Source organism: Octodon degus, unplaced genomic scaffold (assembly GCF_000260255.1).
Source record: "Octodon degus isolate 3935 unplaced genomic scaffold, OctDeg1.0 scaffold00019, whole genome shotgun sequence".
Taxonomy (NCBI): Eukaryota; Metazoa; Chordata; class Mammalia; order Rodentia; family Octodontidae; genus Octodon; species Octodon degus.
The window spans coordinates 12,306,828-12,317,624 of NW_004524595.1; the positions used below are offsets into that span (position 1 = coordinate 12,306,828).

At 56.6% G+C, this 10,797-nt stretch overlaps 2 protein-coding genes across 2 annotated transcripts in view; one reads left to right on the forward strand and one right to left on the reverse strand.

Moving 5' to 3' along the window:
* Positions 1 to 2,209: 2,209 nt before the first annotated feature.
* Positions 2,210 to 7,590, reverse strand: Gdf7 (growth differentiation factor 7). The gene is made up of 2 exons (XM_004627464.2): positions 7,218 to 7,590; positions 2,210 to 4,799 (listed from the first exon to the last, which is right to left on the reverse strand). Exons 1-2 carry the CDS (start codon positions 7,588 to 7,590, stop codon positions 3,838 to 3,840), a joined length of 1,335 nt encoding a protein of 444 aa, XP_004627521.1. The 3' UTR covers positions 2,210 to 3,837.
* Positions 7,591 to 8,099: 509 nt separating this feature from the next.
* Positions 8,100 to 10,797, forward strand: part of Hs1bp3 (HCLS1 binding protein 3) — a 46,353-nt gene continuing 43,655 nt past the window's right edge. The window contains exon 1 of the mRNA XM_023710925.1: positions 8,100 to 8,524. Within this exon, the coding sequence (XP_023566693.1) occupies positions 8,499 to 8,524 (26 nt within the window). The 5' untranslated portion in view covers positions 8,100 to 8,498. The remainder of the gene's footprint in view (positions 8,525 to 10,797) is intronic.

Sequence of the window (10,797 nt, forward strand, 5' to 3'; positions counted from 1 at the left end):
TGCCAGTTTGCTTGTCTGCATCTTCTCTTCCCTTCCAAACCAGACACTTCCTGAAGGGCTGACTCTGCTCCCTCCAACAGGGAGGGAGCCTCCTTCAGAGCCTGTCCTCCCAGCCCACCTGCTGAGGTCTCTGAGAGGTCCTGCTTCCTGGCCAGGGAGGCCGGGGCTCAAGAGGATGCACTCTCTGGAGGACCAGCAAGGCCCCAAGACAGCTGCTCGCCTTCTCTTCCTTTCACTGCATTGTCTGGAGACCAGACTCAGGCAACGGAAGAGCTGGGCTTTGTCTGTGCACAAGCTGCTCTTGGAAAGAATCTGCTTTTGCCTCGTGCTTTAAGGAAAAACAGTCAGTCCACAGACGCAGTTACTTTCTGCTGTAAGCAGAGTGAGATTGCTAATGGGATAAGGACTGGAAGATCTAGATCACTCTCCTGTTCCATCTGCTGGACTCCCAGAGCTCACTCCAAGACACAGCACACTTCGCCCCCTACCACTACCACCACCACCACCACGACCACCACCACCACCACTACCACCATCACTTTGAGCACTGCCAAGAGAAGAGATCTGTCTGCACCAGGGTTCTGAGGAGTCTGGCTGTGTACCACATCACCCACACCGCTACTGTCCCAGTACCACTTAGGCACACAAAGAAGCACATACCTAGCTGGCCTTCCCCAAACCAAGATGGCAAGGCCTGCCACCTCTCCCAGACCCCACCCCACTGCTAGAAAAGACAGAATTCCTCTAGGCCAGCTTTTGGGAAGCATGGAAATGCTCACTTGACAGTGCAGGAGTCTCTCTGATACCAAAATTTCAGGCACTGAAGAAGGATCAAGTACCAGGGCTTGGCTGGTGTGTCGCAGCCCCACAGCTACCCCCGAGGCCCTGCTGGCCTGTCTACCTCCCTGATCAGGGGTGTGAGACCCTACTTCTCCCTCACAGGAAATCGTGGTCCAAATGATCTCAATAGCAGCAAACAATTCTCCCCAACAAAGTGGAAAATTCTCTTTGCTTTAACAGATAATTTGATTGTCTGGTTGGCGTGGAAGGTGGATAACATGCCTGGTCCTGACACACCTGGTCCTTGCTCCTTGTGAGGATGGGCTGGGGATTCCTGGACAGCATCTGGGCTCTGCTCTGAACCACCAGTCAGATTGTGGGTGCTCCAGAGTGCTCTCAGCTGTGCGCAGGACCCCTTTTCTCCTTGCCCTGGCAAAGCTAGTTTAACCCCATCCGGGAAGCAGAACCCTGTCTGTCCCACACATGGTGGCCCTTTTGCTGTCACCTTTACCAGGAGGAACCTACCTTCTGGAGAATCAGCTGCCCAGGAGCTGGGTGCTGTGGGAGGGAGATGCAGCCCCTGGGGTCCACAGCACCCTAGGGAAACCCACAGAGAACAGAGAGCACCGTGAGGCGGGGCAGGAGAACCACCGAGGTCAGCATGGTTCCTCAGGTGCAGCCTGGGAAGACAGAGCCACGTGTACTGCTCACAGCACAGCTTGGAGAGAAGCCAGCACCAGAAACAGAAAGGGACATGCACACCATTCCTGACCTTAAATCAAGATATTTCTTACCCAAAAGTTATTTCTTCCAGTCGCTAGAAGTATCAAAATGTTTGCTTTTGTCCAAAAAAAAAAAAAACCCTAAAATTTCCTCCAAATATTTAACTGTGATGTTCCATTAACTTCTTTTCTAAACCTTCTACTCTGACAGCTGTTTAACGCTGCAACACCATTTTTCTACCTTCACTACGACAAGTATCAAAGCATTCATTACATGGTGGTCATGAAAATTACTGTTTAAAACAGAAGAAGGACACTTCCCTGCCAGAGTCCATAAATCTGGGCTCCAGCTTTGCCCAGTTACAAAAATAAGACAGAATTATACCAAAACAGCCAGTTTGGGATCTTATAACCTGGAGAAACAGTTGCATTTCCTGGTTACTTTCAGCTACTCACACAGCCACAGCATAACAGATTCACATTAGAAGAAGACAAAAAGCTTAATTCTCTCTCTCTCTCTCTCTCTCTCTCTCTCTCTCTCTCTGTGTGTGTGTGTGTGTGTGTGTGTGTGTGGTCTCATTATGTAGCTCAGGCTGGCCTTGAACTGATGGAGATAGTCCTGCCTCAGCCTCTTACGTGCTGGAACTACAGACATGTGCCACCACATCCAGTGAAAAGTTTAATTTAAATTTAAAAAATAAGTTACAGTGTGTGTGAATGTGTTCCTTCTTTGGGGGAATTTTTGCAGAAAATGACTCCAGTAGGACCTTAAATAAATGTCCTGTCTCTCAAGGATGTAAAACGTAACCGCTGAGAACGATGAACTCTCCTGGACCTTAGCATCCATGACAAGGATAGAATTAAGGCCTCTCTGGGACCCTAAGGAAAGCTTGGAGCCCAGCATTAAATAGCACGCAGGAGTGCTGCAGTTTTGCAAAAAGGCCACTAGGCGAACAGGTGTAATCTCGTTTTTTTCTGTCCCAACCCTTGACAAAAACCCACAAAAGTCTCCCTAACGTAAACAATCAAATAAGCAAAGCCAGCCAGTCCGAGCTCGCTTTCAGGTCAACAGAAGACCCTGCCATTAGTAAGACCTTGGGGACTACTTCTGGGACCCAGAAACAGGCCTGTGCCCCCGTTCCGCCCACACCAAGGCCTTGCCCTTCCGAACTGGCCACCGCAGCCAAGCTCCTGAGCCGGGAGCCCGGGGCAGGCCTTCCTCCTGCTCAAAGATCTGGAAAGAGAGCTGAGGTCTGACAAAAGCACTTTTGTGCGGCTTCACTTCCCGTTACTATCACACTGCCAAAAAACCACAGCAACAACAGTGAAAGCATGTCAAAGCCGCCACAGACATGATAGCTAAGCGCAAGCACATGCGGCCACTCAGGCTGTGCCACGCGGTGAGGCTGCGAGTCACTGGAGCCCTTCGCCAGCGGCTTAGGAAACCGAGTTGGCAGGTCCTTAGAAGCGCACAGCTGAGCCCTTGCTGCACCAGTCCTGGCACTAATGCCCTGCGACCCCAGACCCTGCTCCAGCCTTGCTCGCTAGCTGGAGAGCTGCCGAGTCTGACAGCTCCCACCGCACCCCACCCCACTCCCCGCGTGTCCTGTCCGCTCGGAACCCGCGGTGCGAGATCACTTCACCCTCATGTGCTGATCTTCTCACTTTCTAGACCATTCCCAGGTAGAATCGATGAAAGACCGCTGCTGACCTTTGCCGAGATCTGGGAAGCTCCGCAACGCATTCTTTCAGGCAAAACTTCCCTTTAAAAAGGAAAGCATCACCACATTATAATGTTAAAAGTCGTGAGAGAAAGCGGCTATTCGTTCGCCCTGATTCCTTCCCTAAGTGACCGCTGCTGGGACGCCACAAAGACCGGAAGCCTTCCATCCCTCCCGTGATCCCAGACTGGACACTATCCCCCAACCCCGGAGCTGAGCCACCAGAGGGGCCATGCCCCCACCCTCCAAAAAACGGGCCGCGAGAAAACGTACTCCGTATCCCACGGGTCACCCGTTCTGGAGCCCCAGTCCTAACCCGTTTCTAACCAATTTAGTGCCAGTTACCAACACTCCAAACACACTCCCTCCCCAGAGAGGCAGCGGGTGCCACGGGATCTGTTCACAAAATGCACAGGGCTGTGGCCCCTGATAGCGGCAGACTCCCTCTTCCCAGGGCTTTCTGAGGCTGTTCTTCTCGGTCAGTGTGTGCGTAGTGACGAGCGTGCGGCTGTGAGTGTGACCGTGTGCTCTCCTCCGTGCGGGTGCGGACACGGCCCTGAGACGGACGCACACCCAGGCTCGAGCCAGTGCCGCGACAGCCCAGCCCCCGCGCGCTACCTGCAGCCGCACGCCTCCACCACCATGTCCTCGTACTGCTTGTAGACCACGTTGTTGGCCGAGTCGATGTAGAGGATGCTGATGGGGCTGAGGCGCGCGGGCACGCAGCAGGAGGCAGGCGCCGCGTCGGGCGCCATGGAGTTAAGCAGCGTCTGGATGATGGCGTGGTTGGTGGGTTCGAGGTGCGAGCGCAGCGGGAAGTCGCAGACGCCCTCGCAGTGGTAGGCCTCGTAGTCCAGCGGCGCGATGATCCAGTCGTCCCAGCCCAGTTCCTTGAAGTCCACGTGCAGCGGCTTGCGGCTACAGCGGCTCCGGCCCCTGCGCCCGTGGCCTCGGCCCGCGCCCCCGCCACTGCCGTGAGCCGCGCGCGTCCCGGCCAGCGCAGTCCGTCGTTGCCTGCGGCCGCCCAGAACAACCTTCTGGGACCCAGCACCGGGCCCGGGCTCGGACGGTGGATCCACCGGCAGAGCGGCCCCGCGCGCGCGGGCCTGAGCGCGGATCTCTCGAAACAGGCTCTCCTTCCTCTGTGTGCGGGAGGAGACGACCAGCAGCGCGCGCTCCTCCGCCGCCGCGCCGCCACCGCCCCGCCAACCGAAGCCCAGCAGCCGCGGGTCCAGCGGGCTCCGCGCAGGGCGGTCCACAGCGCGCAGAAGGAGGCAGAAGGCGCGGGCGGCGCGCGTGTTCCCGCGGTGGCTCCGCACAGCGTCTGCCACATCAAACACCTCCCAGCGAGCGCTGTCTAGGGCCTCCACAGTCCTGGAGTGCAGCAGGCGCGGAGTGTGCGTGGTCCCCGGACACGTGGACAGCAACAGCAGGGGCAGGGTGGTCTGGCTGCCCTGCTCCAGCTTGGCCGGCTCGCGGCGCAACACACGCAGCTCGGCGCCCACCACCTCGTCGGTGTCGGGAAGACTGGACACGTCAAACAAGAAGCTTTGGCCAGTCTCAGCCGCCAATTGGTCTGTAGAGGACCGCAGAAACAGAAGGAAAAAAAAAAGTTGAGTGAGCGTAAAACCCGCACTCCCGCCGCGGGGTCCCCCACCTGCACCTAGCCCGCTGTCCTCAACGCAAGATCAGGGACAAACGAGCCTGAGTCTGCCGCATCTGAGTCCCAGTGGCAATGCTGCTAGCCAGGCCAGGAGTAAAGCGGGCCTTGGTCCAGCCAGGGATTTAATTTACGAAGCCACTGACACAACGTCCGACCTTTGTCATCACTGAGCTGCGGAACCCCGAGTGCATCAGAACCAAGAGGAAGACCACTATGGTTCTGCCTGTCCAGAGCCACTAGGAAAGGCTCCAGCCAGATTCCCAGGCCGGGGATCAGAAGGCAAGGTGGACGCATTCTTCCTGAGCTCCTTCGCTCTTGAGACCTGCACTGTACTGCCCTGCGGTGCCCTGGGAGCCATGGTTCCCCATTCCTGTCTTGCAGAAGCAGGATGTTTGCATCCCCTGGAAATTTCTACACACACACACACACACACACACACACACACACACACACACACAGAGCCTGGACATCACCATTGACCAGATCGCAGTATCCCCTGAACGCTGGGCACAAGTCATCCAGAAGGGGAATGAAGCAGCTCGGTGAGTGTAACCTCACTTGGACCTGAGGCCCAACGTCTCAGAAATGCATGCTACTGGCCGCCACTGGGAACCTCCGGAATGGCTCCTCCTGGTGCTCCCACCATGGCCTCGGAAAGAGGGGGAAAGTAGCTAAGAAAATTTGGAGCTTTGAATGGTCTTGCAGGGGTGCTGTGCCAGCCTGGAGGCTCCTTTCAGGAGAGCTGCTCCTTAGCAAGCTTACGCTTTTGCTCTATTGTGAAGTATCTCAGGTTTGGGGTTTTATTTCTGGTCTTGGGCACTTTTTTCTTTTGGAGTTTAGGGGTAAAAAAGTGTAAATTCCACAAGGCCATAGATAAGGACCTCCCTTTGAAAGGGTCATATGGTTTTGTTTTGCCCCAACCTCAGAGAGACTGTACAGACACCCCACAACCACTGGGGACTCCTCACCAGCCATGAGACCTGAGGTCCACAGTCTGAGTGTTGGTAGTGGTCTCCAGGGACTGCAGCAAGATAGGCTCTGGATAGAGAGGCAGGCAGGCAAACCCTGCTCAGCCTTGCTTGTTCTCTCAAGCCGTTACCTCTGTGGCTTCACAGGGCAGGGTCCAGCCACTACACTTCTCCTAGAGGGGATAATGAAAGGTGGCCTGTCTGGAATAGTGGCAGCCTGGTGGGACCTAAGAAAGCCTGGTGCCTTTGTACAGAGCCCTTTCTTGCTGCAGGGAGCCTGAGTAGTCAGAGGTCTGAAACCCTCCCTGCCAGGTGCAGGAGGACTGGGGGTCCCTATGTACCTCCCAGCATCCTGTTCAGGGGCCATGGCAGGCCCACAGAGTGTGTTCTATGGTTTTAACAGAGCTAGACAGACTCTGAGCCCTGGGATTCCATGTACTCCAAATGAAGCAATTTGTGCCTAGGTCTTGTTGCAGGGGGAGTAACATGGCCACTGTGGTGTCATCTGGAAGCCAAGGCGTGCAGAATGTCGGTGGCTCCCAGCCTCAGGCCAGCAGCCCTATTCATCTTTTTTTTCCTCTTGCTTTCTATGCTAGGTCTCTAGCTGGACAGAATTAAAATCAAAATTACGTGCATTTCCGCCTGAAATTAGTTAAAATGTTCCTATCTGTCTGCTTTAATGGCTTCAGTGGAGATTAATAAAATCCAGATGACACACAGCAACCACCACACAGCCTCACCCACATCCTACCTCAGGAGAACCCAGTGCCTGTTAAGGTGGGATGCCTGAATGGGAGGCCTGCATTCCTGCACAGACACCAGGCCGGGCTCCCCTTCCGCCACCAGAGTGGGCTCTCACAGGACCCGCACCCCACACCCAGACTGAGCCTGTTGAGAAGGGATGGCCACCATCCTCTGCAGGGCCATTTGGTCTGATACCTGTCTCCATCTGGATTCCCACTGTGGCCCCCCAAATTCGTGCATCCCTAGGGAGACTGGGAACTGCAGATATTGCTGCAAGGAAGCCGCTACCACCTCCATCACTGGAAAATAACCCCATTCCAGCCGTCTTTCCTCTCCAAAGGCCAGAAGCCACTCCAGACCCTAACCCCAGGAGCAGATCTTGGCCTCAGTCTTCGCTCTTCCAGCGGACCTGCCAGTCAGCAAGAGCAGTACCCCTGGGCCATAGCTAACGACCGCGCCCCTCGCTACAGTTCAGGAGCAGCGAGTTTGGGCGCGCTGACCTCGGGGGCCCGCGAAGTTTCTGAGGCTGGGACTTGCGGGACCAATCGAGCGGGAGCACAGCTCCAGGGGTGATTTCAGGGTCGGACGGGATGGGCGGGTGCAGAAGAGGCGCAAGTACCTTGGGTTGACTGGTCTGCGAAGCCGGTGATGGTGTCCGCGCGGCCGTGGTCGGAGGCAGCGGCTGCCCCGGCCGGCGGCCTCCCGGACAAGCTGCGGTACAGAGCCATCATGAAGTGGTGCGGCACCACCGAGACGTTCCTGAAGCCGGGGCCGGCGGCGCGGCGCGCAGCGCGGGTCCCGGGCACAGAGGCGGCCTGAACAGGCGACGCGCCCGCCGCCGAGGCGAGGGTCCTGCCGCCTCCAGCGCCCCCCAGGCTCCAGGCCGGCCCTGCCCCCGCCGCTCGCAGCACCGCAGCTGCTTCCAGCCCGTCGCGGGGGCGACAAGCGCTCAGCAGCCAGAGGCACAGCGCGGTGGCGGCGCTCAGGTCCATGGGGTCCGCGGGCCGGGCGGGCGGGCGGCGCGGGCTCCGTGGCTCAGGGAACTCCCCCGGCGCCCTTTGAACATAGTGCTTAATAATGGGGGAAGTGTGCGCAGCGATCCGCGCCCCCCCCCACCTCACCCCACCTCCTCCGACGACCGGAGCAGCGCCCCCTGCTGAACACTCTGGCAGCGCCGCGCTCCCTCTCCCCGGCCTCGCGGAGTCGGGGCCCGTGCCTCCCCCAACCTCCACCACAGCCCTTCGCCCCCACTCTTGCGAGTGAGTATTGCCGGCTGGAGGCTCCCGCTACAATCCAGTGCCCCGCCTCTAGTCCCTAGGCGCCCCGACCCCCGGCCGTCCCCGCGCAACCTGAGGCGCGCTCCTGGTTCGAGACTCCGGCGGTTGCGCAGCCGCCCCGCCTTCGCTTCTGCCTCCGCCCAGCTCCTCTGCGCAGAAACGCCCCCTCCGCGCTCGTGTTCCCAAGGGCAGTGGACGCCACACAGAGCGGGTGAAGAGAGTTCTCCCGCGCGCCCCGCTCACGCTGTGGCCGGGGGTCCCCGCGCAGGCAGAGGCCACTAGGACGTGCTCTGCAACCATAAAGGCGTCTTCCTGATCCCGCGTTCTGGTATCCTCCGTCCTCCCGCAACCCCAAAGGATCGGAGTGGGCGGCCAGAGATAGATGGACGTGAACAACCATCAGAGAGGAAAGGAACCAAGCGCTTTAAGGAATTCGGAATTTAAAAGGTGGCTCGGGCTGATGAGGGTACTTCCTCTCCGAGGGTAGCCCTGCGTTCTCCTGTCCTGCCACATCCCAAGGGCAGCCTTTCTCCAACTCTGCTTTCTTCAGAGTGGTCAACGGAACCCAACTGCTGGTATGTGTTCGGCAATGGCCAGAAGCCCGGAGTGTGACAGCGAGCCTGATGGCGCCCAGGTGCACAAGCAAGAGGTGGGTGGAGACTGCACTCAGCAGACCACCGCTGGTAGGGGAAGATACTGGACAGGGCACATGGGGAGAAGTGAGATCGCTCAGCTGACAACTTCCCAGAGTCTGGACAAGGGTCAGTAGGAGGGCCTGGCTGAGTGCATCCCCAAAGAAGGTTCTTTTCCTTTAAAAAATGCATTGGCCACAGAACTCAAAATTTAGACTAGGACAGTGCATCTGTGATCACTCTGAGATGGTGACCAGCATGAGCAAGACACCAGCATTCATGCGGCTGCATGGATGCCAACACTCTCTGAGCTGCCCTCCCTCTGACCTACAGATGAGGCCCAGATATGTTCCAGAGTCCACTGAATCGCCACTTGGTCCGGAGAGAATTCCTCCAGCGTTGCTGCTCTATGCTAACTCTGCTGTGGTTTTGAGCCTCTAAACTCAAGGTTGTCAGGGGTTGGAGGAAGAGAGGCCTGCTGATCAGCTGGGAGGAGAAAGGTCCTCAGTAGCTAGGGCATCTGAGCAGGAAGGGTGGTCCTGACACCCACCCAGGGTCTTCAGGGGGCCAGAAATGGCAGGCCTGGGGCTCAGGCAGGGCTGAGAAGACAGAGTTGCCTTAGCATACCCTGGCGAGGGACCAAGGTCACAGGTTCCAGAACACAGGGGCAGTGTAGGATCTGACAGAAGGCCACACACATGGGCCAGCCCGAGCGGTGGGGGTCTCTGTTGCTGCCTGGTCCTTTTCAGGGAGGTCCCTTCAGCTTTGGATGTTTTCCAGATCAGCTCCACAGTGACTGCATACCTGGGAGCCCTATATTGGGTTTCGTTGGTCTTCACCTCCACCAGCAAGTCCCTTGTCTTAGTTTCATTTCCTTAATTGTGAAGAACAGTGGAGGCGGCCTGGCACCATCTTAGCACGGTGGGTAACAAACAAGTCTGTTGGTTATACCAGGACACTCCTGCCTGAGGCCACATTGGGGCTGAGGAGTAGGGATGAACAGTTGTCCCTTTCTATCCTCTGTGGGAGGAGGCCTCTTAGTTTTGTTTTGTTGTGTTTTGTTTGTTTTTTTTTTTTTTTCAGAACAAGTTTCCTCATCTGTAAAATGGGAGGACCCATCCTAGGAAGTTATGTGTGGCTAGGATACAGGCTGGCACAGAGGAGGTCCAGTCCCAATCCCAGGGTACTGAATGGCAGGGTGACCAAGGCAGAGGTTATGGGTACTGTGAGGCTATGGAGGAGACTATCTGAAGGTGACTGGTGCTAGCTACTGACCAGGACTTGAAAAAGCCTGTGTTTCTTTGTGCCACAAAGGCAACCACTGATCCATCTGTCCTTCCCTCCACCATCCCTCCCTCCATCCATCTCTCCCTCCATCCACCCCTCCTTCCATCCATCCCTCCCTCCTTCCACTCATGTCTTCTTTCAGGGAAATTCTTATTACCATCTACTCTGTAGTAGATGAGATGTGGGCTCAGTAATGTACAGGATAGATGCATGTAGCCATGGGGTGGACAGGAGAATTAATAAACAGCAGATACAGGCAGTGTGCTGTCAGGTGGCTCCCAGTAATCTGATGGGAAGCCAGGGCTAGGAGAGAAAGGTGTGACTGGCAAAGAATTGAGCCCAGAGAGGAGAGAGGGTAGAGCATGTGAAGGCCATACCTGGCTCCCTCCCTCCACCTTAACTAATGACGTTAGCCATTGGTTATCTGCCCACTGCTTTACACAGCTCTTGAACTTCATTGATACCACTTTCCTGTCCTGTGAGGTAGAGATTACCATTCCTACTGTATAGATAAATTGAGTCAAAAAGTTCAGCACCTTGCCAGAGGTCATGTGGGGACTGGCAGAGCCTGCAGTCCCAAAAGTCTCTGCTCATTCCTCAGCTTCCTCTGTCCCCAAGATGGGACAGTGAGGGGCCTTGGAGCACTGACTCTCCCTCAACACCAACAGAAATGCAGTGCCCCCACATTCCCTCTTGAGCTCCCTGAAAGGGAAAGGAACCCTGGGGTTTCTTAGCTGATCATGACGGTGTCCCCAGTGGACAGGTTCCTGCCCCTGCTTTCAGCTGGGAGCTTGCAGCACCTATCTTGGACTGAACAAGTATCCTATCAGCAGCAGGGCCTATCTGTGGTCAAGACCCCCACAGGTCCTGTGGCAGAGTACATCCACAGCCTGCAAATGCACATCCATGCACAGTGGAAATGAGCTGCACGCCCTCAACATGTGCATCTGAGGTGCAGCCCTCCAGGGTCCAGTGGTGTCCGGGACAGTAGAAATGAGCCTGG

Excerpts from the sequence above, each read along its gene's own strand:
- Gdf7 (XM_004627464.2), bottom strand. The coding sequence starts at position 7,590 with ATGGACCTGAGCGCCGCCACCGCGCTGTGCCTCTGGCTGCTGAGCGCT. Across the intron at positions 4,800-7,217 it reads CGCAGACCAGTCAACCCAAG|ACCAATTGGCGGCTGAGACT; the intron begins GTACTTGCGCCT and ends GGTCCTCTACAG.